The sequence below is a fragment of the Xyrauchen texanus genome, chromosome 44, assembly GCF_025860055.1.
Source record: "Xyrauchen texanus isolate HMW12.3.18 chromosome 44, RBS_HiC_50CHRs, whole genome shotgun sequence".
NCBI lineage: Eukaryota > Metazoa > Chordata > Actinopteri > Cypriniformes > Catostomidae > Xyrauchen > Xyrauchen texanus.
The window spans coordinates 13300952-13315643 of record NC_068319.1 but is presented as its reverse complement, the minus strand read 5'-3'; the positions used below and the strand labels follow the sequence as shown (position 1 = coordinate 13315643).

At 39.3% G+C, this 14692-nt stretch overlaps 2 protein-coding genes across 5 annotated transcripts; both read right to left on the bottom strand.

Annotated features, from left to right (window-relative positions):
• Positions 1-700: 700 nt before the first annotated feature.
• Positions 701-4385, bottom strand: LOC127637076 (leucine-rich repeats and immunoglobulin-like domains protein 1). The gene is made up of 8 exons (XM_052117982.1): positions 3922-4385; positions 3379-3708; positions 3012-3269; positions 2675-2821; positions 2477-2524; positions 2271-2306; positions 2152-2183; positions 701-945 (listed from the first exon to the last, which is right to left on the bottom strand). Exons 1-8 carry the CDS (start codon positions 3971-3973, stop codon positions 730-732), a joined length of 1119 nt encoding a protein of 372 aa, XP_051973942.1. The 5' UTR covers positions 3974-4385; the 3' UTR covers positions 701-729.
• Positions 4386-4579: 194 nt separating this feature from the next.
• LOC127637077 (intraflagellar transport protein 46 homolog) lies at positions 4580-13500 on the bottom strand. 4 transcript variants are annotated; one of them, XM_052117983.1, is made up of 12 exons: positions 13430-13500; positions 12891-12984; positions 12735-12811; positions 12502-12659; positions 12002-12076; positions 11449-11542; positions 11239-11367; positions 10573-10691; positions 10414-10480; positions 10253-10313; positions 10091-10176; positions 4580-4901 (listed from the first exon to the last, which is right to left on the bottom strand). In XM_052117983.1, the coding sequence occupies exons 1-12, from the start codon at positions 13451-13453 to the stop codon at positions 4800-4802; spliced, it is 1086 nt and encodes a 361-aa protein (XP_051973943.1). In that variant the 5' UTR covers positions 13454-13500; the 3' UTR covers positions 4580-4799. The 4 variants fall into 4 exon arrangements, with proteins under 4 accessions (XP_051973943.1, XP_051973944.1, XP_051973945.1 ...); XM_052117984.1 differs by having other exon boundaries at positions 12502-12656; XM_052117985.1 differs by lacking the exon at positions 4580-4901 and adding an exon at positions 8613-8896.
• Positions 13501-14692: the final 1192 nt, after the last annotated feature.

The following is a 14692-nucleotide window of genomic DNA, read 5'->3' as shown; positions in this document are numbered from 1 at the left end:
CACTTAATGACATGCCATTTAATTGAAATTCAGAGTTTGCCATGGAAGACAAAACACTTTTGCTCTCCCATTTGCCCTAGATGGCATAAGTCATTTACCTAATAACGGTGTATGACATTCACTAATGGGCAGGGTGGATACTTCCGACCTCTCACAGTGTGCATACTTATTAAATTTGACTTGAACACTAAGTGCTTTTTTGCTTGACGTTTTGATACAGTGCAGTGGACAAATCCTATTATAATCTGGTAAATACAAAGGCCATGTCGAAAACAGTCAATAGAATGACGTTTCCAAAACTCTTGTTGAATGTAATTGTAGCATGCAATAATAATTATTATAATGAATATGTATGATGTCTACGACTCCACCCGAAATGTTCTTCAGCTGTATTTCAGTGCCTTTGTAATGATCAGAAACCATTATTATGCAGAGTTTAGCTGCTTTGTTTTCAGGTGTTTTTGTTGCCATCTAGTGGTTGATTTGAATGTAACATTTTTGTTTTTGTCCGACTTGCTACTTCAACTTCAGATTACTGATGATGCTGTAGGCTGCACCAGATTCATGAATATAAAACTGTTACTTTTAAGACAAGTCAAGTCATTTTTACTTGTATAGGCTTTCACAACACGCATCAAAGATAGGCAGATATACAGTAACTGTAAAGTAACTGTAACTGTTATCCACTGAGTTTATGCAAACATGTACCATAGACTTTCTTATCAGCGGTCACTCCTTCAAAGCATCAGGGGGCAGTCTGGCCTGTTCGTCGTAGATGGCACAATCTGAAAGAACTGTGTCCTCCCTGCCTACTGGTCCAATCTCTGAATACCCAAACTCCTCAAAATGTTCTGCTGAGGCTGAGGCCTGATTGGGCTCTCTTGGCTTAATGAAGTCTGTGTAGACATATGGCAAAGGGGTCACCTCTTCAATATCATGTATTTCCTGAAAGATACAAATGGTAAGAGAAAAAAAAGTTTTATGAACTTTATTAGTGTTACTGCCATATAAATATAAAACCAAGGGTGTAGCAGCCGCGGAGGACGTGGGAGACGTGTCCTCCGCACTCTAAAAATTAGATTTTTGTCCCCAGCACTTTTTCAAGCTAAACCCATGTTACTTTTAGGCTGATTGAGCGACCATCCAGCCAATCACAGGTGAGTTTCAGGTGCCGAAACAACCCTTACAAAATAGGCCGTCAGTCAGACAGTCTAATAATTTGTACATTTACATAATGCATTTGGCAGACACTTTTATCCAAAGCGACTTACAGTGCACTTATTACAGGGACAATTCCTCTGGAGCAACCTGGGCGCCTTGCTCAAGGACACAATGATGGCGGCTGTGGGATCGAACCAGCAACCTTCTGATTACCAGTTATGGTGCTTAGACCACTACACCACCACTCAGTCTATTATTGTCATGTGTATAACAGAAGCAAGTGCTCCACAAGCTGCCCTTTATTTTTCCAGCTAATTTTGCACAATTTTGCAATACTTTAATTTTTAAAATACTACAAATATTAAAAGTAAATAACATGTATATATTAATATAATACTTATATCATATTGTATATTAATATGTACTGTAATACATTAATACTGTACATGTTGAATCTGTGCAAGCCACTTACTGACAGCTGCCCGCCATTTTTCATGGAGCAGGTTGTCTCAGGGAGCTAACATGTAAAACCAGCCTAAATACTGCTCATTTTATCTCGGTAGCGCCATCTTTGAATTTTGGCGGGAAAGAAAACATGGCTGTGAGAGATAGACTTACAGTCTTTTCAGGATCAAATCAAACAAAAAACAAAAAAAAAAACTAATTGACAAAAAACTCCAGAAAACATGAGTGTAATAGTATTAGATGTGATCTTGAAGTATATACAACTTTATACAGCAGATGCCATTGAAATGTCTATCACAGCCTCGTTTTCATTCATGTCAAAGATGGCACTGCTGTAAATAAAGTCAGGTTAGTGAAATACGTTTTCAGGCGATGATAAAGGTCTGTTGCTTTTGCACCCCTGCCACTAGGTGGCAGTATAAGTGCAATAGGAACATCATATTTGCAAGCGCAAAATAATCAAAAAAATACTTAGTGCACCATTTTTTATTATTTATTTTTATTTGCTATTTTGTTCTCCATTACCTGAAAAATTCCAAGGTCAATGTCTTCGTCCCCTGTGAAGAATATTATAGAGTGAGATTTTTATCATATGGTAACATTACAGATAATGCACAATTGAATATTTGCTTTATTGTTAATGCCTTCTTCTGCAGTTCTGCCATTTTCCCCTCCGTTGCCTAAAAATACAGTAAAAGACAAGAAATTATACTTTACTAATTAGCATTTCCCACAGTACAATTTAGAATATTGTGCATAATAGATTTAGTCTGCAATAACTGTATTGCAGGTTAGCTTAAGGGTTTTTTGGGGGGAATTTGTATGTTATGTCTGTGATAGTTCCTGTTACCTCTTGTCATCCTGTCTAGTGTTTTTCTGTGACAGTCACCTGAGACATCTGAATAAGAGATGACATGAGATGTACTGAGACTCCTGATTTGACTCATAGAATTAATCATATATCAAGATTGTGAAAGGTTATTGCTTGAACAGCATTTACAAAAACTCTTGTAACTCTTGAAAGCTTGTAATTGGAAGAAAGTCTTACCGTGATGGTATTTGTAAATGACAATTAAGACGATGCACAGTCCTAAAACTCCAATAAGTGTAAGTCCAATTGAAAGCACAATCTGATTATTCGGTCTCACAGATACAGCACTAGTACTATTTTCTTGGGAAAGAGTTCGGTTTTCACCTTAAAAGAAAACCAAAAAGTACAACATTGTTAATGCTTTTTTGTGTGTTCATTTCACAATCTTGGAAGGAAGTGTCTTCTGAAATATATTTAAAGTAGACGTTCTAGGTTAGCTCCTGGTTCATCGGGTATGGTACTCTGAAACCATTTTAAAGATACAAAAAATCCCAATGGATAGAACATTTCATACCAGTAATATGCGTTTGCTTTTCTGATACTCCATATGAATTTGTAACCAGACAGCTGTATGTCCCATAATCTGAGCTGGTTATATTGGTGATGTGTAGAGTCTGGTTCCTCTCGCTGATTGAGTGTCTGTAGTCATCTAAAATGGAGACACCTTCTTTCATCCATTTTAGATGCAGGAACAAGCCAGTAACTTCACATCTGAGAGTCACAGATGTGTTGGAGATCCAGGAGACCATAATTTCAGATACACTTGTGGGGTCTTAAAATAAATTGTGTTAATGAGCAAACAGCAATATTAGAATAGTGTTAGTTGTACAAGTGAATTGTGTATAATTGTAATAAGCATGACAGTGAGATTTATGACTTACTTTGAATATATAATGTAATGTTTGGGCTTTTTTTAATTCTGTTTTCAGAAACTATAGATTCCATGTAGACTCCTTCATCCTGTACGGTCACATTCTCCAAAATGAGACTGTTATTGTTTAAATAGAAATGAGCCTGTCTACAGCATTGACTGTAGAATTTGGTATCATTGTTTTTTTTAAACATAAGACATAGACACTGAGATGATCTGTTTATTTTGGTCCATTCCACTGACTGCAGGGAATCAGCAGTTTGTTGATCAATTTTCTCTCCAGTGAGCTCAACTCGACTGTATAAGCCCGTCTTTACTGTGACTCCAAGCATTTCTCTTGCTGTCAAATCAATATGTATGCTCATCATTACTATAAATACATTCATATTCCTGAGTGAAAATCAACTGTACATGTGTCTCCAGCTAAAGTAAACATCTACGAGATATCCAGCTTCTTCAAAATAAAAATTCTTATCTTTACTATTAACCTCAATTGCTTTAACATCAAGGAAAACATAACAGAAAAGCAAGTGATAGTATCAGCCATACTTACCAAAAACAGCAAACAGAGACAGCCAAAGATTAATGTAATGTCCAGGCATCATAAATTAGGAGTTAGACCTAGTCTTCTGGTCCAGCCAAACTAGCATTACAATTTGTAACCTTAAATGAAACCGTTAAATCTTTACCCACTCACTCGGATTTGAAACTGACACCTTGAAATGAAAAATAGCCACTGAAAACCACAACAGGAAAAACAAACTGAGGGTAGAACAAGTCAGAAGACAGCACCTTCTTATTGTGAATTTTTGTTTTTGCACCATCTCAGATTAATATATTTTTTTTATATAATCTTAAGGACAACTTTCTTTGAATTGGCATAACAATCAAATGTCAAATGTGTGTAAATGTCTTGCAGATATGAGAACCTGATCCTAACCTTTACACTTGCAATTCATTATGTCTTCACAATATTACAAACTAATACAAATCATGTTACAATATTGAATTTCATCTGTCCTCTGCATGAGTAAATAGGGCCAACTGTCTTACTTAATTGAACTCTATTGAAATGACTGTCTACAAATGTGCTAAAGAATGTGTTGTTTTGCTGTTAATCTCATCACTGTTAACCCATAAGAGCATCAGAATGTTAATGTACAGTCAGACACTAAAGCAACTGCTTAAAAAGAGAGATTTCTAAATTGTATTACAAAAGTTTAACAAAACTAAATTAAATAATGTCTTACTGCTTTGTCAAATCTCTGCCAGAATGCTTTTCTTCAAATTTGCGTGTGTATGGGCGAAAGTAACAACAACACATGGTCTTAAGGTACATCAAGGATGGAAGAAATGCCTGAAAACCACCAACCCAGGGCCCCGCATTGACCAGATTCTGTTAAGAAGAAGGTTAAATCAGTCGGATGAGAATCAGCGGCAGGAAGAACCCCACAGTCCGCAGAGAATCAGCACCCCAGGGAATGAGGAGGAAGCATCAGGCAGAACCACCAGTCCAAGACAACAAGCAGCCCACTGCAAAAAAGAAAACAGGCAAGGACGTAAGCCGGCGGTAAAATGGCCGAAATCTAACAGCAAGGAGTGGGGAAACTATCAACACAGACTTAAGCCTTATCCTAAATAACATCAAAGGGTCAGCCGAGAAAAAGCTGGAGAAGATGGGCGACCTTATCTACAGCTACGGAGAGGAGAAATGTGGAGTAAAGGATCAAGTCAAAAGAAAGACATGTTTCCTGCCCCCAAGTCCCGTCGGCTGCAAGAAATCCAACAACTTGTAAAAGAGAGGCGACGGCTAAGAAAGTTGTGGAGAAAGGCGACAGTAGAAGAAAGGGAAGGTATCAACGTACTTCAGGATGACCTAAAGCACAGGCTCTCAAAACTCCGTCGAGCAGAAAGCTTACGGATGCGCCGGAATAAGAAGGAAAAAGCCAGAACCGACTTCTATAAAGACCCTTTTAATTTTGTGAAAGGCATATTTCACAAAGGAGAAGAGTGGATCCCTGAAAATATCAAAAGACCAGGTTGAAGAGCAGCTGAGGACCATCTATACAGATGGGAAAAAAGATGAAACGATCATTGTCCCCACTGACATCCCTCCAATATCATCACCACAACATCAGTTTGATATCAGCCCTCCCAAGCAGAGGAGTTAAAGCAGGCAGTGAAAAAGGCAAGATCGGCATCTGCACCAGGCCCTAACGCCGTACCGTATAGTGTCTACAAGAACGCTCCAGATGTTTTGAAATTTCTGTGGAAGAACATGAAGGTGGCATGGGTCAAGCAACTTATTCCGAAAGCCTGGCGAAGAGCAGGAGGGGTATTCATCCCAAAAGAAAAGAACTCGACCACATTTCCCTTTGAACAGTTCCATCAGATAAACCTTCTGAACATTGAAGGCAAAATCTTTTTTAGTGTATTGGCACAACGATTAACACAGTATTTAAAACAAAACCATTTCATTGACCCTTCAATTCAAAAGGCTGGTATTGCAGGCTTTTCGGGATGCATTGAACATAACAGCATTATATGGCATCAAATCCAGACTGCAAAGAAAGAAGGAAAAGATCTTCACGTCTTGTTCCTTGATCTGGCCAATGCCTATGGTTCCAGTTCTGTGGGCTGCCTTTGATTTCTTCCAGGTTCCGACTACAATCACAAATTTAGTGAAACACTACTTTCAGGATCTACAGTTTTGCCTTACAACGTCAGGATTCACCACAAGTTGGCAACCGCTGGAAGTAGGTATCATGGCAGGGTGTACCATCTCCCCATTGGCCTTCACGATGGCAATGGAGATCATTATTACAGCCTCGAGATGGGTCGTGGGGGGAGAACGACTGCAAAGTAATCAGAGGTTACCACCAATTCGAGCCTATATGGATGATTTAACAACACTCACAACAACTGTCCCCTGCACCAAAAGATTGCTGGAGAAACTTCATCAAAATATAACATGGGCAAGAATGAAGTTAAAGCCCAATAAGTGCAGAAGCATCTCCATTGTAAAAGGCCAAGTTACAGATCAAAGATTTCATGTTGGCGGAACACCTGTCCCAAAGATCTCAGAAATGCCAGTAAAGAGCTTGGGGAGATGGTATGATGCGAAGCTCAAAGACACCGAGCAGTTTGAACAACTAAAAAAATGATACCAGCATGTACATGGAGCGCATCAATAAGACCTTGTTGCCAGGAAAACTCAAGCTATGGTGTTTTCAGTTTGGAATACTCCCAAGATTCTTGTGGCCGTTAACCGTATATGAGATCCCCATCACCAAGGTTGAAAAGTTGGAACGGCTAGTAAGCACACAGCTGAAGCAGTGGCTTGGAGTTCCACGGTGTTTCAGTTCCGTTGGACTTTATGGACATGGCAAGTTGGAATTACCAATCACAGGGCTTGTAGAAGAGTTCAAATGCACCAAAGCAAGGCTCGTCATGACCCTATCTGAATCTGAGGATGCAGTCATTCGAACAGCAGCCCCTCGGGTGGTAGCAGGAAGAAAGTGGACTCCATCAGAAGCTGTTCAGAGTGCAAAGTCTGCGCTTCATTTCAGAGATGTGGTTGGACAAGTACAGCATGGAAGGGCAGGGTTCGGACTCATCCCCAAAACTCCTCTGTGGCATAAAGCAACATCAGTGCAGAAGAGACAGCTAGTGGTAGAGGAAATTAGGAAACAGGAGGAAGGAGAGCGACATGCCAAAGCCGTATCAATGGCCAAGCAAGGGAGATGGACCAACCGGGAGGGCCTGGAGAAGAAAAAGCTCAGCTGGCGTGACATCTGGCAGATGGAGGGAGCTCGGCTGAGTTTTGTCATCAGGGCCACATACGACCTGCTACCCTCCCCCCAAAATCTAAAAGTGTGGTATGGAGAAGATCCTGCCTGTTCCCTGTGTCAAGTACCTGCATCCCTAAGGCACATTCTATCAGGGTGTACTACAAGTCTCGCCCAAGGGCGCTATACTTGGCGGCATAACCAAGTACTCAGAGAACTGGCATCAATAATAGAACAGAAGCGAACCACCACAAACAATCTCCCACAAACATCAGCAATACAGGTCAACTTCACAAATTTCGTACCAGCTGGCCAAAATCAATAGCATAGTACAGCACTTAAGGATACAAGCATCCTGCAGTCAGCGCGAGATTGGAAGTTGGAAGTGGACCTTGATAAGAAGCTTGTATTTCCCACAGAAATAGTGGCTACAACACTCCGACCAGACATGGTCCTGTGGTCTCCAACAACAAAATTAGTATATGTGGTGGAATTAACAGTACCATGGGAAGATGGAGTTGAAGAGGCATATGAGAGGAAAAAGACCAAATATTCCAACCTAGCAGCTGAAGCATCCCAGAGTGGCTGGAAGACCAGCATCTTTCCAGTAGAGGTGGGATGCAGGGGATTTGTTGCTACATCTACCATCAGTTTGCTGAAAAAGATAGGGGTGAAGGGTCGCTGTCTCCAACAGGCCATCAAGTCCATGTCAACTGCTGCGAAAAAAGCAGTAATTGGCTCTGGATCAAGCGTAACGACTCCAATTGGGCAGTAAGGTAGAAACACATGGTATGCGGTCAGGCTTAGGCCCGATTCAGGGAGAAGGACGCCCCTGCCATGCAGAGTCCATTAGGGATATTGAGGGTATGGCATGGAGGGGGTGTACCTGGGACGCTGGGTACACTGTTGAGCCTTATGGAGACGTTGTGGGCTTTAATCAACGAAACGTAGATGAAGCAGGGTGCCCACCTGAAGACCCCAATGACATACCTTATCCTCCTTTTCACCACTCCACACCGACTGCTACTGTCAAGAGTTTCCTACATAAGGGATTGAAACATCTAGTCCTATTAGCTTTACTAATGTTGATTTGATTCAATTAAATACTGTTTTTATGGGATATTTACAACAGTGGTGTCATGACGTAGTAGTTAAACAGAGTTTAAGTGTCTTTTTAAGTGTGTGACATTGTGGAACTAGGGTTTTGTGCCTTGTTTAAGGGCACAATTGTTCTATAAGAACTCTGCAACTCTTTAGCTCATAGTCAAGAAGTAGTATTTAGTCTTTAGTTCAGTAGTCAACACAACTACTGTAGATTTTGAGCTTGTAACCTTTGGTATCATCTCCCCAAAAGCTGCCCACCTGTGACTGAGCACAGTTGTTGAGGTTGGATGATTCTGACATCAATATTTAAACATTATATTTGACAACACATTTAAAGTCTACAGTTTGAGGAAAAAGCTTTTTATTAAAATCCATTTGTAGTGATTAAAACATCACAATGTGGCTAATGCTAGTTTTCATCAGTCTAACAATGTCTTGACGAATGTCTTAATATAACAACACTACTTGTGACATATCAAATTTGAACATAAAAGGATGTAAGAAACAAGGCTGTGCACAACAGGCCATGACAACGAAAGAGCAACCTCAGTCCAAAGTGAGTTTTTCTAAATCAGCAGTGGCTGTACGTGAAGCAGATAGTGTTTCAGATTTCTGGCCCTCTGCAACTTTAAAGTGCTAATCACAAAAGAGAGAAAAACAAAAGGAGGTAAATCAATAATACAACCAAAAAAATGACAAACTCAAACATTCTAAATCCTTTGTTCTACAAATATGCCAAATAATAAAAATTCTGCACAACAATCAATAATTATTTACAGAATCTGAGAAGTGATGTTCAAGTTAAATGTTTAAGAGTGACTACGTTTAAATGGACACCAGAAAGCGTCTTATTGCGATAAAGCATTTTATTGCGAGAAAGTGGTGTTGCCTTTTCCATGCCATGTTTAAGCGGTGCACTCATTACTCCCATATACATGCGGCTTGATCAGTAAGCAGCTTTCTCCACAGCAAAATAATTTCTCCATGGCACTTGTTTAAATAAAAAACATGGTATCTGAGGAAGACTTCACTATTTTATTCTCTGTTGCTTCGATTCATTTCCAGATATTCCACGATAGTTGATGTTTTTGTTGCGACCTGGAGTGGAATTGTGCTGCAATAGTGGGGATTCCCCTAGTGTATGAGCACATGTACACGAATGTGAGGGACAGTCGATATTTTATATTCTTGTGTATAAATATTTATCGTTTACAGTGTATGTGCTTTTCCCACTGTATTTCTGGAAATGTTGAATTCTTTCCGCTGTGATGACTTGTTTTTGGGCTGCATCCTATGACGTTTGTTCAAACACGTGCGCACATTTAAAAAAACTGTAACAATGGTGCTTATACATTTACATGGCCACATAATTTGCGTTCTCCGGAAGACACCCGCGAGTGTGAAACTGCATTCTCTTAATCCCTTAAAAGGCATAAGGAAATCTGCAATCTTGTTTACATGTTTCAAAATGCCACATCCTGCAAAAATCCTGGAATAGACCATTTCTTAAAGGTGCAATATGTACCTTTTCACCTTTTTTTTGCTAATGTTTGAAAGGCTTGTAACGCAACTTAAAATTTGAGCCCTTCCCGGACTTCCTAAGTCTACACAGTAACTGTCATAAACAATGTTAATCTAACATATGAAATTAATGGTAGAAAATGTTCAAGATATGCATCCCTACCTTGTGTGCACAAGCGTGAGCAATAGCAACGGGTAGCTGGCTGCAGTTCACTTAACAGCCACAGGTGACTTTAATAACAAGGGTTTCTCAATATTACATACTGCACCTTTAAGTGCACGTAAACGTGATCACCGTCTGAAACTAACCTGTGAGTTCTTAAATTCGGAGTAGAGTGTGAACAGGACGTGAAGTGATTGAATTCGGTTCTTGTACACAGGAATGTCCAGGATTCCTAAGAGAGGTTACACTAGCAGTCATTTCAATAAACAAGAAAGGCAATATAACAAATATGCGTTAGACCAACTTACCACAAATAATGTCAACATACTCTGCCAAATCACAGTCAATGTCTGCTGTGGGCAGATTCACCTAGTAAATAGACAGCAAAGTGAAGATAAATGCATGAATATGATGAATAATTGTAGATCATTAAAAAAAATTTGTTTTTAGTCAGTGTTTAAGAGCTAACCTTCCCCAAAAGTTCCTCAAATTCAGGCGGCCACTCTTGCATCAGGTTGTCGATGTCTGGCATGGGTCTAAGAAAACATATTAGACTCTTGTTACAAAATGACAGGTATTCTCATGTACTTTCAGTAGAGTTTTTACCTTGTGTAGAAAAAGTTTTTACCTTGTGTAGTGTACAGTAGCAGGAGGTTTGGATTTATGCAGCTCAGTAATGCTCTCGATCCAGTTGTCTATGGCTTTGGGGTTCTTTTCCGGGTTTTCGATGCTCTTAACTTTCACTTCCTGTGGAAGAGGTGTGCATGGCATACTCAATTATTTTACTAGGTCAAACCAACTGAGGCATCTTAAAAATTGTAGTACTTTTAGTACAAGTCTATTAGCTTTGAAGACATCTATATGCTTGTGTACTCCTAAAAGTAAAAAAACATAGCAGTTAAACTTTTACAATAAACAGCCTTTTTTCCTTCTGGGAAAAAGGACCCAAAATATTGATGACTCATCTTGCACTACACAGATTTTAGTCCAATCAGATGCTCTTTAGAATGAGAATGTCACTCCCCCTAATACCAGCTGCAACCAACTTGCAAGTGGCAAATCACAGTTTATGGCTGTTATATGAAAAAAGCTTATTGGCAAATTCTTTTTTTTTTAAAAGGAATGAGCACTTCGATATGTCCCCAAACTTCCTGGTTTGACCAGTGCTCATCAAGCCATTTAATTGGGGCTTTAATCAGTTTTCTACATATCTATTTGATTGTTGCTTTTGTTTCGCTGTATACAAGAATATTAATTTGTGTTTAGATGTAGTACTGTATGTGTGTGAACTCACAGTAACATTGTGTTGTTTGCTGTTTTCTGAAAGCCACAGCGAGAGCACCGTGGGGTCTGACTGTTTAATGCATGGCTCATCAAGAACCAGGAGACCTAGATTGTCAGCTTTTCCATCTGGCCGTGGTACCTTGGGATTGCAGAAAAAGCTCAGAACACAACTTCAGACATATGGAAATTGAAAGTGGGAGATTCAGTAGGTGTTACTTACTTTAAGGAAAGCGTCAATGTCCCCTACAGCTGGGATGAAGTCTGGGATAAAGGGCTTCAGTTTGTGGTCGAGCTCTATTGTCTGTGGGGTGTATCTGAAAGAAACAGTCAGATCAATAGTAACTGTAAGAACTCACCGAAATTTGCAGGTGAAATGAGTGTATTTTGTATTTTAAGTCTCAGAGCCTTATTTGGAAGAACCTGATGGCATCTGCTGCCTTGTTCTCCATTTTCTCCATTGATTATAGTAGGAAATACGTGGAATGGATTTAAACACGTTAAAATGTGTTTAAATGGAGTTGAGAGTACTTGTATTGGTAGCTGAAAATATGATCAAATTAGCCAACATTTTAATACACGAACACATGAGGGATCTGTGGAACTTCGTGAATGATCAGCTTTCTGCAGATTTCTTTGGGCTTGGATTCTGTGTGGGCCTTTTATGGTTAATTTTAAAAACCCTTTCAAATGTTCTTTTTTGTGTTTCAGTGTACATTTTGAATGTAAATTGAATGTTACAAAAGGTGTGAAGTTGAGGTCTGACATTTGCTCACCGTGTAATGTACTGAAACAGCTCTTTGATCTCTGCACTCACAGGAAGGTGATCATAATCGGCCGGATCATAAGCACTGTGAGGAGTCAATTATACAAATCCATATTAATTTATAACGTAATACAATAGCTTGTTTTGTTCTGTTCACAATTTTTTTTATTACAATGAGTTGATATTGCAACTATAATACTCTGTGTAATGTATTAGAGAACTGAAACTAACTCTTATGTAAAATACATTCATGAAACTTACATAGAATGTTTTTTTTTCTTGGTTTTTTTTTTCAGTTTTTTGCAGTTACGCATCAAACCCACTTCCTATTGTGCTTCTCCAATCTCAAAAAGGATCTTCTAGCCTATTAGAACTTTAACAAAAGTTTCTTAGCCTCCCTTAAGGATAGTCCAACCATAATAAAAATATTTACTCCAGCAGATACATTAGTGTCATAATTCAATCAATCTCTCTTTAGCTGCTGGTTGTATCTCAGATGTGTTGTCCCACCCCTCCAGAGCAGATCCGGGCTCCCCATCCTCTTCATCAGACTCTGTGTCATCAGAATCGTCATCATCATCGTCATCATCGTCGTCGTCTTCCTCTTCCTCTGCATCATCATTTTCATTAGTACCACGAGGACCAGAAGGCGGCTCTTTCTTTCGCTGCTGTCAAATGTGAACTGGTCATTCAAACTTCAATTGTTCTATTCATAAAACACGTGTGAACTTCTATATTCTTACTTTAGTGTCTTCTTCTATTTTATCACCGGTGTAACTGGCCATGGTGCTCTGCTTATGTCTGCCAGCCCTCCTGGAAACTGAAATAATGAGAGATGGGCATTAAAAACAATTGCAAATGTTACATTAAAATATAAAGGAGAGGTAAGAGTGTCTCACTTATCTGTCTTGGGGTTGGTGTGTGCACACTGGCCGCCTCCTCTGCGTTCACCTCAAAACTTTCGTCGTATGGCTGGTTGGTTGTCAGTTGAATCTGATACAGAGTAATTTGTTTAAAGGACTTTGATTATTACTACAGCATATTTGCTGTCTCCAAACCTAGTGAGACAGCATTTTTAGGCATCGTAGTGACACCAAAAGATGCTGACTACGATCGCATTAATGGACAAACACAGGTTTTGAGATCTGGTTTACAATCTATCTTTGCGTTTTAGCAAGTCGCTAACACCAATTTCGTAGCGTATGGCTAAAGGTTAAATATTTAGTTAGTCTTAAAAGACTCAATTTGACTCATAAACATTGATTTATTTACCACAATGTATCATTAGCTAGCCAGAAAATCACAAAAACTGTTGCTGTAAACATTTAAACGATATTCATGACAAACATTCACGTTTTATATGAGTTTTTACATATATGAAACGGTATAAAAGATTGAATTTGTGAGTTGTGAGAGATTTGTTTTTTAAATAACAAACCTTCTGTCGCTCAGACCTCTCCATGAAAACACGGTGTACCGTTACCTAGGAAACTGATCTCGCGAGATTTCCTGCGGAAATGCGTGAAGATGCTTGGCAAGATAAGCCTACAAGCTACGACAACAGTGTTTACAGTAAAGCTTATTTAATTAATATTTAATTTATTTGTCAAATTTCACATTCATAAATGTAAGTTTTATAACAAAAAGCCCTTTTTTCGATAGTTTTTAAAGAAATTGGGAATTATATTACTATTAAAAATAGTACAAATAGAAAAGATTTAAAAAAAAAGTTCACCTGTGCTCTGTCTTCAAAATCTTTGTATAAATCAAAGGTCAAGTGTCTTTATGAATGTACTAATATATAATAAAAATATTAATTAAATAAGCTTCACTGTAAACACTGTCACGTTACGGTTCGACTCGCCTAAACTCTACTCACTTTACTTTTCTGAGCCTGCATTTCCACTGCAGTTTAGTGCCCCTGACTGTCATAGTTTCGCTGACTCTACTGCCGTGACATCATCTTAAACACGACACAAACTGACCAAATCAATAACACAACTGCTAGCTGTTAGCTACTAGCTAATTGTGCTGCATAAAGCAGTTGTTGCATGGTCTGTTGGTAGCCGTGAGACACTTCCTGAGAGACTTTTTCGTTTCACTCATCGCTAACGAGAGGACCGTCTGCACCTCGTTAATTGATCACGGCATGGTTTTGCGCACAGCCATTTATTTTTTCACAATTCGAAATTCGCGTTAACAAATGATACTTTTATTGCTGTTGCTAACTTTAAAACTAGCGGGTTGATGTCGCTTGTTGGAAATTCAGTGATGCTGGTAGTCACATAGTATCGGCTTGGCTCGCTTGGAACCTCGACCAAGTTGGTACTAAAGAAAGTACCAGGTACTGTCCACAGTGGAAAACCCAAAAAGCAACCTGGGAACTACCATCTTACAAGACCTGAAGTGGAAGACCCATATTGACTCCATTGTGAAAAATGCCCAGAAGAGGTTGTACTTCCTTCGCCATCTGAGGAAGTGCAAACCTGCCACAGGCACTGCTGGTCGTGTTCTACTCAGCATTGAGTCTGTCCTCTGCATTCAATAGCTGTCTGGTTTGGTTCAGCCACAAAATCGGATATCAGAAGACTACAAAGAACAGTTCAGACTGCTGAGATGATATTTGGTAGCCCCCTGCCCTACCTTCAAGAACTGTACACTTCCAGAGTGAGGACAAAGCCTGGAAAAATCACTCTGGACC